Source organism: Cryptomeria japonica, chromosome 3 (genome assembly GCF_030272615.1).
Source record: "Cryptomeria japonica chromosome 3, Sugi_1.0, whole genome shotgun sequence".
Classification (NCBI taxonomy): Eukaryota; Viridiplantae; Streptophyta; class Pinopsida; order Cupressales; family Cupressaceae; genus Cryptomeria; species Cryptomeria japonica.
The window spans coordinates 6,040,039-6,059,911 of record NC_081407.1 but is presented as its reverse complement, the minus strand read 5'-3'; the positions used below and the strand labels follow the sequence as shown (position 1 = coordinate 6,059,911).

Below are 19,873 nucleotides of genomic sequence, written 5' to 3'. Positions count from 1 at the left end.
TGTAGAGAATCAGTTTTATCCTATTGTAATTGATAGTAATCTGAAACTATCATCAGCTGTATTCGTTTTCAGAGATATATTAAAGTTCATTTTTGGGTGGGCTGGGTTTTTCACCCTCAGGTGGAGGGTTTTCCCAAGATAAATTCTGTGTATCTTGTTTTAGATTTCTGTGTTGCTAAAACATTAACATGGTATCAGAGCGGGTTCCTCCTATAGAGCCTAACTGCTTGAAGGTAGATCTTGTACTTTTGTCCTAGGATAGACACTGCAGCTTAGCATTCTGGCTCACCTTGCTACAGGTGGATTTCTGTGGCATTTATGTGGTTGGTCCATCACTTTGCTGTGGATGGTATTAAAGACAATTTTTCAGATGATGCTTAAACTATGCACAGGGCAGATATTGTGGATAGATGATGAGTGACGGCGAGGGCCAAGGGCCACACAGCCATCAGATCATCACTAGGTGCTTCGGTGTGATCAATCCAAGTGAATGGAAATTCCATTGCTGAGCAAAATTATAAAAGGATGAATCAGAGATTGCATTCAATGAAGGAAGATTGCTTGCATTTCTTCAGCATTCAGAGGGAGTTTGACATATTGTCAGAAGTAACCTTGGACAAGGAGGTCAGAAGATTGATTTCAGCTTCAGAGGAAGCATGACATTTCAGCTTGAGAGGGAGCTTGGCATTTCAGCTTCAGAGGGAGCTTGACATTTCAGCTTCAGAAGGAGCTACCTCGTCATGAAGATTTGGTTAAAGCATTTTTCTCTGTGATGGAGAAATTTGAGGTGAAATAATGAATTCTTCTCTGTGAGGGAGAAGTTCGAGGTGCAATCCCTTGCTAATGAGTTCTTCTCTGTGAGGGAGAAAAGTTTGAGGTGCAATCCCTTGTTAATGAGTTCTTCTTTGCGAGAGAAGTTCGAGGTGAAATCCCTTGATTAATGAGTTCTTCTCTGCGTGAGAAGTTCGAGGTGAAATCCCTTGATTAATGAGTTCTTCTTTGCGAGAGAAGTTCCAGGGGAAATCCCTTGATCCACCCTCTGGGAGTAGCTATTGTGGAAGTCATGTGTATGACTTTATGATTTTATTTCTGGTTTCATTCACCCTCTAGGATTATCTATGGTGAATATTGTTATTTTGAGATAACAACTTTATTGAATAAAATCTGTGATGAGTTTTTTTGTTGACATCTTCTGAGTTGCAGTTATTTGTACTTGTCATATGATGACATAATGAAGATCTCTCTCTTGCTAAGAGGGAGTGTTGAAGATATAGCTGCGATAGGGATCCTCAATGCAATATTTATCTCTTCTTGTTTTGATTCATTAGCATCCATTTTCTTGCCTTGATTGCCTTGGGTGGCTGTCGGTAACTCTTCATGTTGCTGTGGCTGTCGGTATTTATGTGGCTATCGGTGCAGATGTAACTGTCCGTGCCTTTCCCTCTTCTTTCGTGTGTCTCTTCATTAGCATTTCCGATACATATATTATTGGCTTCTCTCATTTATCTTTGGAAAAAAATAAATCAAGAAGACGGCGAATGTAGTCTGTCAGATCAGATATATTATCTGTTTTCTGTGATCAGAGATTTGCCTTTCCCTCTTCTTTCGTGTGTCTCTTCATTAGCATTTCCGATACATATATTATTGGCTTCTCTCATTTGTCTTTGGAAAATAAAAATCAAGAAGACGGTGAATGTAGTCTGTCAGATCAGATATATTATCTGTTTTCTATGATCAGAGATTTCAGTCTTATGAAGGTTTATAGATTGTTTATGAGATGTATCATTTGACTTCATCGTTTTGATTGATTTGTAGAGAATCAGTTTTATCCTATTGTAATTGATAGTAATCTGAAACTATCATCAGCTGTATTCATTTTCAGAGATATATTAAAGTTCATTTTTGGGTGGGCTGGGTTTTTCATCCGTAGGTGGAGGGTTTTCCCAGGATAAATTCTGTGTATCTTGTTTCAGATTTCTGTGTTGCTAAAACATTAACAGTGCTACACATAACTTCACTGATGAAGGTCTATTAATAAGGATGAAATTAAAGGCTTTAAGGTAGTTATGGCTGATGTATTCACTACGCCTTGCACACAAAGAGTTGAGCAACAAACATTAGTTTGGGTAGACACCCAATAAGTGAAGATTTCTATGTGGTAAACATGAGCAATAAAGATGTGTAATGTCCCCACTTTGAAATATAATTTAATAATAAATAATAATTTAATAAAATTAAAATACAAAAGAATAAAAAAAATAAATTAAATTAAATATAATTAAATTTGATTAAAGTTAATGAATGGTCAAAAGGCATGAAATGTTAAGTTGTGATTCCCCTAAATATGAGGTATTAAAGGGAGAAGAGAACTCATTAGAAGGGGGGATAATTTGGGAATAAGAAGTGCAGATCTGATTGTGAAAGGTTGTGTCCCTTTCAAAGGGCAGAAATAATGAAGAGTTGCACTCTTTCAAAGGGTGCTAATGGTGAAAGGATTTGTCTCCTGCCAAAGGGCATACGTGATGAAGAGGTCTGACCTCTCCCTCACATGAGAGATATAAAGGAAAGGAATAAAAAACATCCATTGAAATCACCATCGATCAGATCAGATCAGAATTGTTATTTACAGGCAGTAACATACTTGTTCTTGGTGTTATGCATGGGGATGTGCTTAATATGTATGCTTGATCTATGACATCTGATAATGTTCTTATGCAGAATTTAATAGTAATATTAATATAGACTACAATATGTATGGCAGTGTAATAATGCCTTTCTATCACTAACTGTTCATATGATGATTAATTAAATTATATAACGGAGTCTGTAATACCTTTTAATCTCACCATCCAATTATGGAGGGAGAATACAAGGAAGCAAGAGCACTAGGTTCCAGCAGGTATGCCAACCCTGAGTGTGGGCCAAGAGGCCAAGTTGACGAGGTCCTTAGTGCTCTTGGGCTTGTTGGAGAGGGATAGACTCGAAGCACCTTGTGGGATTCTCCTTGAGCTCCATAATGGGGACAGGTGTAGGGAGAGAAAGCGTTGTTGAATCCTTCATATAAATTGGGCAAATATATAAAGAATGTTGAATATATGATCAATCATAGCATAATAGAAATGTTGATTAACCTGTTGTGCAAGTTCCATACCAAGCTTTAGTTGACAATAGTGCCCCTCTATTGTATTTACTATGCACTAAAGTTGTGATTCTAGGTCAGAATATAAGAGAGGGTCCCATTAGGGGACATTACAAGATGTGGTTTTAGGCATTCAATGGTTACATTCGTTAGATAGATACTATCAAGATTTTTAAAAGATGGAACTATTTTCCAACATAATGGCAAGGAAGTAATTCTACAAGGCCTATTAAATGGATCTCCAAGGGACGTGTCATCCTAAAGGAAGGAGGATATAACAAATGAAATTACTAGAACAAACAACGACCTTTGTTATAGCCAACCCTTGGATCCTTAATTACCCCATGAAAGGAGAGAAGAATTATGAGCTGGACCAAAGGGATATAGAGAGCATCACATTTAAGGTCATAGATGTGTTTCATTCTTCTAATTCTCATCTTGTTATACAAAAATCTCATCCCTTGCATTGACTTGAAGAGATATCAATGACATTGTGCCAATGATGGGCCAACCACATCAAATATGATTGATGCCATGCGATTACAAGATGACTTTCTATTATGGAAACGTAATTGGTAAAAAATAATTGTTGTATTAACAATGAGCAAGAATGCTCAATAAATAGATTACAAAGATTTACAAAATAGAAAGTTTCTAAAATACAATATATTACATGATTGAGCATTAATAATTAACTATTAACTTAGGAAAATATAATCTTAATACCCTCCCTTAATGCTCAATCTATCAACGACACCAAGCTGCCCCCTGAATCTAGCAAACTTATCTGGACTGAGCGACTTGGTGAGAATATCTGTTGTCTGCTCCACTGTTGGAACATACAACAACTGAACTGATTCGTCTTCAACAAGCTTTTTGATTAAGTGACAATGAGTTTCCACATGCTTGGTTCTTTCATGGAAGATGGGATTCTTGGCAAGTTTGAGCATTCCTTGATTATCACAGAACAAGGGAGTCGGTCTTGCTTGAGATATCTGCATATCCGCAAGCATCCGGCGAAGCCAAACTGCCTCACAAGCTGCCTTAACTGCTCCTTGATACTCTGCTTCTGTCGAGGAGAGAGGCACTGCCTGCTACTTTTTACTAGTCCATGTGACTGCACCAGATCCTAAACTGAACACATATCCAGAGGTTGACTTCCTGTCATCAACCGAACCTGCCCAATCTGAATCTGTGAACCCATTGAGATTAGGATCATGACTCCTAGTGTAAAGAAGTCCATAATCAGAGGTGCCCTTCACATAACGCAGCACACGCTTCGCCGCTACCCAATGATCAACCTTGGGGGTTGTCATGAAGCGTGAAATGTAGCTCACTGCAAAAATGAGATCAGGTCAGTAAGATAGATGAGTCTGCCCATTAGTTGCCTGAATTGTGTTTCATCTACAAGAGGAGAATCAGACTTCGTTGACAACTTCAGTCCAGTCTCCATAGGTGTGGAAGCAGGTTTGCAATCCTGCATTCGAAATCTGTCAAGCAAGTTCCTGGCATACTTAGACTGAGAAATAAAAATGCTACTATCAGTCTGCCAAATCTCAACACCTAAACAATAATGGAGAAGCCCCAAATCTGTCATATCAAAATCCTTGCATAGGTCTTGGTTGATTTCTGCAATCAAATGTGTTGAATTGCCAGTAATGATCAAGTCATCCACATAGACAACAAGAAAGAGAATATCATCACCAGAGTGTTTGATATACATATTACTGTCAGAAGGACAATGTTGAAAACCACGAGCAACCAAGTACTGATCAATCTTAATGTACCACGCTCGAGGAGCCTATTTAAGTCCATAGAGTGCTTTAACGAGTCTACATACTTGATGTTCTTTGCCAACAACCTTGAAACCAAGAGGTTGCGTCATGTAGACTTCTTCCTGCAACTCCCCATTGAGGAAGGCACTCTTAACATCCATTTGATGGACTTTCCATCCAAACTGAACTGCAATAGCGAGAAGAAGACGAATGGTACTTATCTTGGCAGTAGGAGCAAATGTCTCCTCATAATCAATGCCCTCCCGCTGTGTGAATCCTCGAGCAACTAATCTAGCCTTGTATTTATCTAAAGTACCATCAACATGATACTTGACCTTGTACACCCATTTGTAGCTAATGGGCTTCTTCCCTGGAGGAAGATTAGAGAGAACCCATGTGTTATTCTTTAGAAGGCTCTGGTATTCTGCATCCATTGCCCTTTCCCACTTTGGAATCCCTTTTGCTTCTGTATAGGTCCGAGGCTCATAAATACAATGAATGTTGGCCATGAGAGCAAAGTTAACTGTAGTTTGCTGCTTGCCCTTATTTCTAGAAGATCTACCCTCAATGAGCTCATCAAGACGTAGGTCACTGATTGTCTTAGCCCACCATTTAGGCTGGAGAGTAGAGGTGCCAACATCAGACGGAGGAGGAATAACTGGAATTGGAGGTGGAAGAGGATCTAGAATAGGTGGAAGATTAGCATCATCCAGAGGAAATTCAGGTAGTGCATCATCAAATACAGAATCTGCATCATCCCTCCCATCAGGTGAACCAAATGGAAGACGAACACCTAAATCAGAAGCCTTCAAAGGTTGATCCTCAAGATTCTGCTCAGACGAGGAAAGTTGAAATGGTCCTCGATCTTCATCAAAGACAACATCACGATTGAAGATGAGATGATTAGTGTCTACATCAATCAGCTGATAGGCCTTATGGTTGTCACTGTATCCTATAAACATAAGCTTATGACTCTTGAAATCCAATTTAGAGCACTTGGCATCCGGAATCTATACATATGCTAAAGAGCCAAAAACTTTCAGATGACTGATCCTGGGTTTGCGACTAGTCCATGCTTCCTCAGGAGTCCTCTCCATACATATGCTACAGAGCCAAAAACTTTTAGATGACTGAACCTGGGTTTGCGACCAGTCCATGCTTCCTCAGGAGTCCTCCCCTTAACATGAGTGGGAGACCTATTAAGGAGATAGACTTCAGTAAACACTGCTTTTGCCCAATATTTCTTAGGAACATTTATGTGTTCCAACATAGACCTAGCCATTTCTATAGTGGTGCGGTTGCGATGTTCTACAACGTCGTTTTGCTGAGGGGTGTAGGGTGTGGTTAACTGACATTTTATGCCATGTGTATCACAGAAAGTTTAGAAAGCAGTAGAACAAAACTCCCCCCCCCATTATCAGACCTAAGAGTAATAATAGAACAACCAGACTCTTTTTCTACCAAGGCCTTAAATTTCTGAAATATAGGAAACACATCTGATTTCTGTCTAAGAAAGTCCACCCACATTTTACGACTGTAATCATCAACAAAAAGTAAGAAATACTTGTACCCAGTAACAAAAGGAGTATTCATTGGATCACATACATCAGCGTGGACCAATTGTAGTACCTTAGATGCTCACCATGAGTCACCATCCTTGAACAGTGTCTCGTGCTGCTTCCCAGCTTGACAAGCTTCACAAATGTGCTGATTCTGAGTTTGAATATCAGGTAGGCCATGTACTAAATCTTCCCGAACAAGTTGAGCAAGGTAGTGAATGTTCAGGTGACCATATCGTTGATGCCATAGACGGGTGATAGAGGAGGATTTTGCTGCGAAGGCATGCTCAAGAGAATCACCTGTATCCACAAGTCTGTAAAGACCATGATCCTCAATACCAATAGCAACAGTAGTGCGTGTCGCATGATCAACAATCGAACATTTATGTGTGCTGAAGATGACATCAAGCTGAGGAGAATGCCGCATAATTTGACTCACAGAGAGAAGGTTCAGTTCCATGCTAGGAACGTAGTATACATTGAGGAATATGAGATTTCTCCCACCATACTATATCTGAACATTGCCCTTGTTGACAACGGTATACTCTTCACCTCCTCCAAAAATAACTGAATCAATATAGGGAGAGAATTCTATAAACCAATCACACCTGTGAGTGAAATGCTGAGAAGCACCAGAATCTATATACCAAGTAGAAGATTTCACATGGTCTGTAGGTCTTTTAGCTGTGAAGGCATAAAAGGCGGACTCTTTCTAATTTGTGTGCTCAACGACATTGGCTTTAGGCTGAGACCCTCCCTGCTTCCGTTGTTTGGAAGCTATCCGATTGTGACAATCCTTGATCATATGGCCATATTTGTGACAGTAGTTGCACTGAACCTTTTTCTTCTTCGAACCTACCTGTGACTGACTGGAGCCCTTCTGCTGAGAGGACTGAGATGACTGAGATTTGCCTTTATCCTTGTGAAAGGATTTGGCTGCAAATGCTTGTTCTGAGGAGGACGAAGTGGCACCGTTACCAAACTGATGTTTCCAACTATCTTGCTGTAGAAGTTTGGTGCACAACTCTGGAAATTTCAAATCAACATTCGTAGACGTAATGTTGAGAGTCTCTATGAAGTGCTCGTAGGATTTTGGTAGACTTTTCAAGTTATGACTACCATATCCTCTTCCTCCATTTTCCGACCGATAGCTTCGAGCTGATCTCGAATGTCCTTAATCTTCATGAGATGCTCCTGTAAGGACATGCGTTCATCCATCATGATGGAGAACAACTGGTTCTTCAGGAAGAACTCTTGACTTTTGTCGGATGTCTCCTGTAACTCCTTTAGATGCTTCCAAATATCTAAGACTGATTTGCCAAAAGGAATCTGAGGTAACTGGTCATCTGTGACAGAGAGCTTGAGAAGCATAACAACTTCCCTATTGCTGTCATCATATTTGTCCCGATCTACTCCGGCTGCGGAAGGACGAGATTCTTTTCCCAAAACCAGATCATCTAGACGGTGATATTCGAAAATAGTTAGCATGCACTGCTTCCAGGTGTTATAATTCTTGCCATTAAATTGTTGACTACCTTCCAACATCAAGTTGGTTAATGACACCATCTTGCATGTTTCCCAATGCATGGAAAACAAGAAATTCTGAAAAGGCGTGAATCTGAAACAGAGGCTAAATCAGGTACAAACTTCAAAAAAGACGAAGTATGGTTGGCATGGATTTCGAGAATTTTTTTTGATTGATCCAAAAAAATTTGACTACCTAGATTAGCTTTCAAAAAACCCACAAGGAATTTGAAATCAAATGCAGATCCAACGACTCAAAAATCAAGGCATGGAAAACGATGCACCCAGAAAAATCTGACAATGACCTAATTGAGGTCTCGAAAAACCCACTAAGAATTTGTGGTTTAAAATTTATTCCAACCAGAAAATCAAAGGATTTTGATAAAACCCTAGTCGGATTTGTCAAAATTTTTATATTTACCACAAAAAATAGGGTTTACAACTAGAGTTCCGTGACTCGCGGCGAGTCACGCGAGTCATGCGAGTCAACGGGCCGGGTGACCCCTGCCGGGTCACAGTGACCCTGACCCTGACCCGGGCTCGGACGGGTCAAGGGGCGTGACTCGCCTGACTCGCCGAGTTTGAGGGTCATGACCTGGCCAGTCACTTAAAACAGTGCAGTAAAAAAAAAAAAAAAAAAACATAACATTTTTTAATGATTTTTTGGCCTCGCGGGGCGCTGCCCCTTGACCCCGCCCCGTATTAAGGGGCACTGCCCCTTGACCCCGCAAGGGGCGATGCCCCTTGACCCCAACTTGGGGGCACTGCCCCCAAACCCTCGTTGAGAAATATAGGGGGAAATCGCGCCGATAGAAGTAGGGAAAATCTAACCTACGAGTCTGATTAGGCTTCATATAACAACACAACTTAGAAATCTTGGTAATTGGTATTTAGATTTAGTATTTCAAATTTCCTATAGTCTCATTTGACAATGTAATTCTTATACTGTAATAGTGTCATACATCTTTTCAAAACTAGTTTTTCAAGTACTATATGTATATGTATAACTATATCAGCACCACCACCCCGCCACCCCCCCCTGCCGTCCCCCTGCCGTCCCCAAACTTAGGCCCTTGGTCCCCCCATCCTGGAAACGCGTCCCCTCGTCCCCAACGCCCGTGGAACACTGGAAAAATAGGAAGCCATAGTTTTGCAACCAGTTGAGAGGAAGAGGTAAAAAGCTTGCACAAATCACATTGGGGCAACACTGCAGTCCGATTGGCTCACTGAGTCCACTGATCCAGTCTTCACTAATGAGGACCTTGAGTGGGTTGACCGGGCAGACAGAAAGGCTGAGGCTGTGGCTATGGTAGAGGAGGAGGATAGAACATGATCAGGCACAACACCTATGGCTACTTAGACTGGCACATCACAGGCAGAGACTATGGCTACTCAGTCATCCAGGACCTACCTTAGATGCCTTTCTAGGAGGCAGATAGACGAGGCTGAGCCAGAGCCTGAGCCATAGACTTGTTTTTGTTTACACTTTAGAGTTACATATATGTTTGGGAACATTTGAAGTCATGGATTTTATATATATTGGACAACATTTATAACTCTATATATCTATGTTTTCTAATTCCTTCAACTACAATTTACATTTCTACGCATGTGATGGATGCATGTTTATGTATGTGATCAAATTAGCTTCTATTTGATGATGTTATAGTGTCTTTAAGCTTAATTCAATAATGGGTGTATGAAACAAGTTTTAAATCGTTAAAAATCTAAGTTATCAGGTTCGCCCCTGGGACGCCCTGGTACGGGTCCGGGTTCGACCGGGTCTGTGGTACAGGTCCGGTTCGACCAGGGTTCGAAAAACCCAGGGTGGGTTCGACCCTGGTCGAACCCAGTCGAACCCAGTCGAACCTGGGCGGACCCAGTCGAAACCGGGCGGCTGGGCGGCCCAAAAAGTTAAAAAACAAACCAAATTTTTTTTTTTTTTCAAATCCGCCTTTTAAAAAGTGAAAATTATAACCTAAAAAACACTTCTAAAACATCTTATTGACACATTTCACCTCATTTGTGTTGTAAACAAATTTTTTATGAGAGCAGGTTGAAGAGAGGTTGAACAAAATTTGGCTTCCAAGATCAAAGAGGAGGAGTTGAAGACTGATTTTAGAAGCTTCAACAAGTGTTGGAGCATTATTTCCATACATTTTCAAGCTTCCATTGGCTGCAAGAGGTAGGTTTTTAAACATTTTTTTCCAACTATTTTTGTTTCACAAATTGTCAAACATGAAACTTGAATTTTTTTTCATTATTTAGTTTTTGTTTTTGAACATGTTTATTTTATTTCTTGCCATAGGAACTAGAATGGCATCTACATCTTCCTCCATTGGCAATGAACAAATAATTGCAAAACAAAGAAATGATCCAAATTCTCCCTTATGGAAATATGTGGACATTATAAAACAACTTCCGGGAGGTGGGGGATTCCGTTGGAAATGCCATGGATGTGATATTGAACGTAATAGTTCATATTATCGAGTGGTAGGCCATTTGTGTTGAATAAAAGGAAGAGGCATCAAAAAATGCCCTGGGAAAAATGTTAAACCTATACCAGATGAGATAGTGATAAAATATATTAGGGAGCATGAGGGGGCAGAAGAGAGGGAAGCCCGTAGATTGAACCAAACCGCATCAAAGAAAACAAGGGGAATGCAAGGCCTTTCTAATCCCAGTATTGTAGTAGAAGACCACCCCTTCTTTGCCACAAATGAACCTCAAAGTGAACCACCCTTGACACGTAAAAGAACAAAGGGGCCTTTAGAAACCGCATTCCAAAATGAGAGTAGAGACAATGCTGATCAAGATATAGTAAGGTGCATTTATGCAAATGGGTTGTCATTCAATGTTGTTCGCTCCCCATATTGGAAGCAAATGATAAAAAGGGTTAATGAGGCACCAAGAGGGTATAAGGGCCCCGGTTATGAGAAGGTACGTGGAACATTATTGGAGAAAGAGGTGAAGAGGGTTGAAGATGCATTGAAACCCATAAGGGATTCATGGGTTGAGACAGGTGTAACAATTGTTTCAGATGGGTGGAAAGATGCTAAAAACCATCCCTTGATCAATGTCATAGCGGTGTCCCCTAAAGGGGCAATGTTTTTGAGAGCTGTGGATTGTGAGGGCCAAATAAAAGACGGCGAATTTATTGCAGAAATTCTCATCTTTGCCATTGAGTCTGTGGGACCCTGCAATGTTGTCCAAGTCATAACGGACAATGCAAAAAATTGTAGAGCTGCTGGTTTGTTGGTTGAGCAACGCTATGATCACATCTTTTGGACACCTTGTGCGGTACATTCACTCAATCTTATGCTACAAAGGATTGGGCAAAAAATAAAATGGATCAGAGATGTGTATGTAGAGGCTGAGGACATCCAGATGTTCATCACAAACCACCACATGTCTCAAGGGATTTTTAGAACCTATTCGAATTTGGAGCTATTGAAGGTAAGTGAAATAGTAATTTAATTTTACATTTTCTGATTTTTTTGAATTTTCAATGCTAATAATATCATTGTGTAAGCTATATTGTGTATTCTTCTTTAAAGTTTGGCTTTATTTTTTAATCATTTGGCATTAATTTGTGTTATAGGTTGCTGAGACCCGTTTTGCATCAAACACAATCGTCTTAAGACGACTTGTGAAAGTTAGAGTGGCACTATGCAATATGGTGATCAGCACCAATTGGACTGTATGGAAGCAAAGTAGCATTGAGAGGGCAGGAAAAATTAGGGATAGAATATTGGATGAGAAATGGTGGGATCTTGTTACATATCTCCTAAGTATCACTGAGCCCATCATGAGCATGATTCGCTATACAGACATGGATAGGCCTTGCATAGGTGAGATTTATGATGGCATTGATTCAATGCTTGAAAAAATAAAGTTCACTATAAATGAAAAAGAGAATGATCCTCAGGAGAAATTCTTCAAAGAACTGGAATTAATTATTGTAGAGAGGTGGAATAAGATGACCACTCCTTTGCACCTTCTTGCCTATGCCTTGACACCTAAGTACTATAGCAATCAGTTTCTTGATAAACCAGGAAGGATTCCACCATGGAGAGATCTAAAAGTATCTGATGGGTATAAGGCAGCATTTCTTAGACTATATCCCGATGATGATTTGCGAGATGTTGTTACAAATGAGTTCATAGAATTCGCAAATGGGAATGGTCTAAGTGTTGATGCACTTCGTCATAGATCCAAGAAAGATGCTCATAGCTGGTGGTACTTCCATGGCACATGCTTCCAACACCTACAACCCCTCGCTATAAAAGTTTTATCACAAGTAAGTTTAATTAATTAAAATTTTTAATTTACAAGTTTTAGTTTATTTATAGTTTACTTTGTCTTCATAGGTTGCTAGTAATTTTATTTTTATTAATGTATAACTTTAATTGTTTACTTTGTCTTCATAGGTTGCTAGTTCATCTGCTTCAGAAAGAAATTGGAGCACATACTCTTTCATCCACTCAGTAAAGCGCAATAGGCTGCTATCAAAAAGAGCGGAGAATTTAGTATATGTGCATTCTAACCTACGTCTTCTTTCACACAAACAACATGACTACACACAAGGGGAAACAAAGATGTGGGATATAGAGCCAGAGCATACTGATTTGGATGCTCCTGCTTCTCAGCTTCTTGCATTGACACTTGATGACTCGGAAATTGAGCCAACTTATAGTGCAAGTGCAAGTGGCATTGGCTCATGTAATGTCAATGTCAATGAGGATGAGGAGGAGGAGGAGGAGGAGGAGGAGGAGGATGAAGAATTAGATGATCCATTTGATGATTAAACTTTAAGTTTATATTGTTGAAAGTTGAAACAATGATACTTGAATATTTTGTCATTTTGATATTAAACTTGATGTATATGATGCTATTATCAATTATGGTATGATCATGATGCTATGATTACAAGTTTATGTTTGTTTTGTTGTTCATATGATGCTATGTGACATGCATATTTTAATTCATGCTTATAGGCTTTGATATATATATATATATATAAAATTTACATGTTTTTGTACTAACGAACCCAAACGAACCCAAACCCCTTTTCAAAATTTTGCCGTACCGGCGTACCGGGTTCTTCGAACCCGAACCGGAACTGGAACCCGAACCGGCAACTTAGTTAAAAATCTCTAAATTTCAAGGGTTTTCTTATTTTGCCGAGTCGTTGCTGAGTCATTGTCGAGTCCGAGTCGAGTCACGAGCCTTGTCGAGTCAGAGCCGAGTCCGAGTTTGGGAACTTTGGTTACAACCCTAGCTGTCGCCAAAAAAATCCGCAAAAATTATTTCTGTCACCAAAAATATCTGCAGAGGCCGAAAATCCTAGACCTTGGAAAAGACGCAGAAATCGCAAAAAAAATTGCGTGGCGCACAGAAAAATCGTGATTTAAAATCACGAGATGTAGACGGAACAGGACACGGAAGAGACGACATGGGTGAGGTTGCAGAAGACAAAGGTCGTCGCACGAGCAGAGTCGTCTTAGAAGAAATGGCGTCGAAAATATCCAACACCTAGGCGGAAACACAAACATGTGAGACCACGGCAGAAAACAACGAAAAACTGCGTGATGAAAAAACGCATAGGCCACAAGAAATGATCCACGTGAAAGCAAGCATGCCGAAAGACGTTGGAAGAAACCCCCAAAAAAAATCCCACAAAAAGAACTTTTGAGTTCCAAAAAAAATTTCCTTTTGAAAATCTAAGTTTGAAAAACGTTTTTCAAAACCGAGAAAATTTCTTGAAAAGAAATTTCAGAATAACGAATATTTTTTTTTAACAGTGTGCTTTGATACCATATTACGGAAACGTAATTGGTAAAAAATAATTGTTGTATTAACAATGAGCAAGAATGCTCAATAAATAGATTACAAAGATTTACAAAATATAAAGTTTCTAAAATACAATATATTACACGATTGAGCATTAATAATCAACTATTAACTTAGGAAAATATAATCATAATACTTTCTTCTTTGAGGATGAGAGAAAACATATCATAAACTATGAACCATGCCAGTTTCCAACTCTTGATAGTTATTGGGAAATATAAGTACACATGAGAAGAATATTGGACCATAAATTGTCCTCACACGTTAACCTTATGAAAGTAAAAATTACATTTGCATTTGACAAATACATCAACAACTCTTCAAGAAAATCATGGTAGTATAGAGTGGGACATAACCAAGATTCCTATATTATATCGGAGTAATTCAGCCTAAGCTACTTAAGTCTCAAATCACAAGGAGGATCTAGAAATTACAAATCTCTAAAGTTGATTTGGGATACTATGTTCGGCAAAATGATTTAGTTTGATGAATTAAAACTGACATTGCTAGAGGACAAGCATTCTTGGGAATGGTGGACTGTCATGCCCCCGCTATGAGATCACTGCCTTTACAAAACAAATTGCAGCTTTAATAACATTTAAGTCTGGGCACTGAAATAAAATTAATGCTAAGGGCTGACCAAGATTAAAAAGGGAATATAATAGCGATTCATTGTAAGATGCTGACCAAGATTAAAGTAATCAAAATGAGAGCGATTTTTTTAAAGGGGCCAACTGAGATTGATTATTTTCGGTGATTATCAAATAGTATGTAAATTAAATTAAAGGGCAACACTCAAGAAGTGCAACTCTTGTAAAGGCAATGGGTCTTATGAAGAGGTATTGCTCCCCACGATGGAAGATATAAAAGGGGAGATTGTTTAGTCCTTAATGTGAGGTTGGTAAACTCACGGATAAACAAAGATATCCCACACGTACCAACTATTCATGTAACAGAACATTCATATATATCAAAGCATGAGTAACAATAACAAAATAGCTATAATAGAAGAATGGTATTTTTATTGAATTCTCAAGAATATGCTAGTAGAATACCATCCTTGCCGAGGTTCCATCCGATCATATATAGTCTCGACGGTTGGCCAAGTTGCCAATCGTCACTAACTACCAACTACCCCATGGGAACCTCTCGGCAACTCAAACATAACAAAACATAAACGCCCAAACCAACTACAATCTAACATGTGTTGTTGACCCCTAACATCAGCCCCCCCAAAAAGTAATCGTCTTCTAGACGACTAAGACAACAGGAGCTGGAAAACAAAACAAAACACTAAGACTGAGAAGGGGGAGGAGGCGTCCTTGTGGTGGTTGAAGAAGAAGGTTGTTGCCCGGTGTGGAGTCTGAGATTCTTCTCTGCCATCAGCTGTCGTTCCCGTGCCTTCTTCACTATGTGTGCGGCCTCTAACAATTTTTTGTCCTTCTACTCCATCTGTAGAGTAAGCTCAGCCACTTGTGCTGCCAGTACCTGTACCTCCTTCTGTACACTACAACGGGCCTCATAAGTAGTCACCTTTGTCTCTAGCTCAGTCCTCAGGTTCTTTTCTATTGCAGCTAACTTCGCATGCTTCTCCCCTTCCTTCTCCAGTTTTCTTGCATACAACCGCTGTGTTTGCTTCTCTATCTGACTCTGTTGCATCTGTAGATAGACATCCCAGAAAGATCCCTCCATACTATGCAAGGTGGCACCCAAGGTGCCCACTCCCTCCACCAGTCGCATGCGCATCCATTCCTGTACCATCTCCGGCGTACTATTGTCTGGCCACCCCTGCTGCTCAAAGTGGCGTGCAAACTTGTGCACACATTCGGAAGTCATGAAGTGGCACAACTTCTCAGTGTTGGTGGAGTTGCCGACATCCATCTGCCCAGTCAATTGTGCCATTCCACGTGCTATATGTGAAATCCCCTGCAGCTCCCCAAGGAACCGCTGGAGTGAGCCTGCAGGATCGCTAGGGTCTGGTGGAGTGAGGTGAAGTCCTGCCAGGAGTCCTTCGGACCCGCTTTCCCCAACATTGATGATCTTCGGGCTCTGCCCACCACTTTCTGTTGCTCTATTCTGCTCCTCAGCAGACATCCTCTCATCCTGATCTGTGATAGGGGTGGTCTTGTTTTGTGTTTGGTTCGGTCCAACGGCCATGGCGTGAGGTGAAGGTAAGGGGGGAGGGTGAGGTGTGAGTGCAAACTGCCCCAGCTACCCATCCAACCATGCATCTATATCCATATCCGTTAGTGTCTCTAGTACTACCAACTCCTCCAGACCATCTCGTCATCGGTACATCCCGCGACTCATCTCTCTTTGCTGGTACCGTACTAGTAACTATCGTACTAGTACCTATTGTGCGAGTACCCGTACCTATCGTACCAGTACCGTTTTCCTGTATGACTACTTCCCCTGGTATGGCCGTCTCCTGAACCATTTTATTCGGACTATGTTGTATGACCTCCTTTGCCATCGTACGGTCTGCCATACTCCCACCACCTAGGTCACTAGTTGTACGATCAGGCCTACTGGTACGTTCTGCGGTTGGTACAACTTGTGACTCGAGTATAGCTAGACTGATCTGCGGCAGTGACACCCGTCATTGTGCCGGTGGTTCTCCTTCATTAATTTTTCGGAACAGCACCCCTATTGGTTGTACGTCCCCTACCGGATTAGCCACTGTAAGTGCTTCCTGTGGTACCAAGTGTGCTGAAGAGGACAATTTTGGGGGTGTAAGTTTCACTCGCGTGCTCTTCCATTGTGCTCGCAACCCTCCATGTTGCTCTTCCTCTTCCTCCTCTTCCTGTTGCTGCGATTCCATTTCCCCTTCATCCTCTCCTGTGGTGTGTGGTGCCATACGAAACCCCTGAAACCCCTCATCTCCACTCTCCTGCTCCTCAGTTTCTTTGGTCTCCTCGGAATCCTCAATGCTGCTATCATCTTTGACTTCAACGGATGCATCCAGCTTCCTCCTCTTTGCTGGCTGCGTGGTGTCACCAAGCATGTCCAGATAGGCATAATAGTACATGGACGGCTTATTAGGTTCCACCCTTCTGCACGGTTCGAAAGTCCCCCACATCTCTGGCGGCACTTGCAGGTGTACAACATCCAGGAAGAGGCTGATGGTGTGGTGGCACATGTAAAATGTCTTGTGTTCCAGCTTGAGGAAATCATGAATCCTCTCCGCCAAAAGCTACCCCCAGTTGTAAACTTTGCCGGACTTAATGCCATTCATTAGCCCTATCATCCAGATGGCTATATCGGATACACGGTTGGCCCTGTGAGCCGACTTTTTACCAAGTCCATTAGCATTCTCCATTCTCCTGGTGCTATAAAAGAATGCTTCAATCCCCTATTGTCAGACCAGGCGCTTTTCCATTGCTCTTCTGTTAGGTCATCTTTGCATACCAAGTCCAATAGCCACTTCTTTTTCTCCTTGGTGAGCTTCTTGGCCGGTTTCGTTGCAAATGCTCCCTTCTCGGGTTACCAAATACCCACCTGAAGTCTTCCGCCTTGAAGGAAACCTGTACCATGCAGCCCTGGAACTGAATGATGGAAGCCCTTTCTTGGCGGTTGTATCCAGATACCATGGTCCGCAACACTAGCTCAAAATCCTTGATGTTGAATGTCGACATATGAATGGCATGGTCTACCTGTGCTTTCCTGAGGGAATCCTTTATCACATGGTCGGAAGGGGTTTCCTCCCACCAAGTACGACACTCGCTGCCAGTCACGCTCTTGAAGGCTACATTCTTGGCAGTGATTCCCTCTGGATCCTTCTGCACTTTTGGCCTCATTTTGACCTTCTTGCTGCGGCTGATTGGGTCTGTAGCGGTCATGGTTGCACTGTAACTGCTTTGCCTTGTTTTCTTGTTTTTGTCCAGTCCTTGACTGTTATTATAACGGTCTGCAAGTGTGCCCTGCCAATTTGTACGGACCATTGGACCAATTGCTGCCTCTACACCGTGCGGATTAGTTCGTACACTTCCCTTCCCTGACCATACGGCCTCTTCAACCTGTGCCAACTCTGCACTCAACTCTACACGAATGGCACAAATTTCTACACAGATACCCTCAAACTTTTTATGCAACTGCTCCCTGCGTGTACGGACACTTGTCAGGAGGGGATTGTAAGGATCCTGCCCGTATGTCCTTCCTTTTTTACCTGCTGATATTCGTACAAGACTGTACGGATTAGTTTCTTGTGATGTTGAGTGTGATGTTTCGCCGTACGGTATGTCTCCCCCACGCGTACGGATTCCTTGCCTCGTGGGCCGTACACCATACGGACTGCGCAAGACTTACTTCTTTGCCGACCTACATTGTACGGATGATTCATGGCTTCTTTCTTCGTCGGCCGTACACCGAACTAATGATTATCGTACTTACAATCTGCTGGCCGTACGTTGTTCTGATTCTTTCCTGTCTCGCCTGGTCGTGCATCGTACGGGCTATCCACGCCGTACGGATTTCTCACTCCTTCCTCAGGTCATATGCCGTACAGTCTGTCAAGGCTGTACGGATTCTCTGGTTTTACCTCACGAATTCCATCTCCAGCTTGGAAGATGCCTCCATCTCTCACTCCAGTTGTCCAGGCCCCAAAAATGGTAGTCTAGTGTTGATGTTGAATGCCAGCTTGGAAGACGCCTCCATATCACACTCCAGTTGTCCAGGCCCCCAAAAATGGTAGTCCATTGTTGATGTTGAACGCCTGCCGTTGAGAGAGGAGCACCCACAAGTTTCCATTGTTGATATTGAACGCCTGCCGTTGAGAGAGGAGCACCCACAAGTTTAGCTCCGAGAGCCTTGCTGTAAGATGGTTTTGGGAGAGCAAAATTAGACTGAACTAACTCAATATCTTTCTCATTAACATTCTCCGCTGTCTCCTCTAACACCACAGCAATTTTCAACCAAGAATGTGGGAGCTTAAGCAAGAAAATTCAAAAATTAAAAGATTATATTGACTAGCACCAGAGAAAACACCTAGCACCAGAGCAAAAACCAAGAGCATGCCAAAGTTGCAAATGAATAAGAAGCAATAAGCACAGAAATTCAGAAAAATTCTGTGTGGCAATCTGAACAAAAGAGGAACAGAGATAACGAAGAGCACCAAAGCAACAAAGAGAGCTAATTTGAGATCGATTTGTGACAGCAGAAGCTCAGGGAAGTAAAAATGGAAGATGACCCTTCACCTCCCACTGATTGACAGATTGCGGTAGTAAATATAACATTGGTTCACTTGCTCAGACACTATAATATCAAACAGGCTAGGAGGTAATCCTGTTGGGATAAAACATGAAAAACCAATTACTCATGTTACTGCTCTATTACAAAACTAGAAGTTCATCTTGGCTTAGATGCAAAGGTTTTAAATTTCTACTGTAGCTCATGCTTCCATTTGTTTTAAGAAGAGAAAGATAATAAGATCAAATAACTGTAATATCAGTAGCATACTTATATACTGATATTCCTGGACTAAATCTAAACTCTTCTCCACTATGCATAATTTGAAAATTTTAAATATCTTGTAGTACATACACTTTTAAGTTCTTTTCGCATTGTGTTCAATTTTATACATTATCAATTGATCACTGCTTTAAATTTGCAGGATATTATTTATGCAGATTTTGAGTTCTTTGATCCCAAACAAGATGATTTCCATGGGGTCAAGAATCTACTGAAGACATACTGTGATGGGATTGAGTGGGATTTAAGTGGTTTTGTTGACATGATTTTGGCTCAGACAACGGTTGGCACTGTTATCAAGACAGATGATGATAGCCTCTTTGGTGTTATCACGGCTTTTAACATAGCAAGATATAAGGTTAGCTGGTTTCATATGGATCATTTTCTTGTTTATTTTTGAGTTCCCGTTGCTACTATTTGTTTAGAACACAATCACATGTGTTAATCTTATTTTATCTCTTAAGTTGTGCACAGTAGCTTTTCATGTCAGAGTGCATCATTATCCATTTTGTAAAATCCTGTATGCAATCTTTTCTTTTCTTTATTATTTATTCCAT

At 41.0% G+C, this 19,873-nt stretch overlaps 1 protein-coding gene across 2 annotated transcripts in view; it reads left to right on the top strand.

The window, feature by feature from the left end:
• LOC131065665 (protein BCCIP homolog) overlaps nt 1–19,873 on the top strand; it is a 79,119-nt gene that overhangs the window by 18,560 nt on the left and 40,686 nt on the right. The window contains exon 5 of one of the 2 annotated variants that reach the window (XM_058000251.2): nt 19,459–19,674. The exons of the other annotated variant lie outside the window; for it this stretch is intronic. Coding sequence (XP_057856234.2) covers nt 19,459–19,674 — 216 coding nt within the window. The remainder of the gene's footprint in view (nt 1–19,458; nt 19,675–19,873) is intronic. 2 annotated transcript variants of the gene reach the window in all.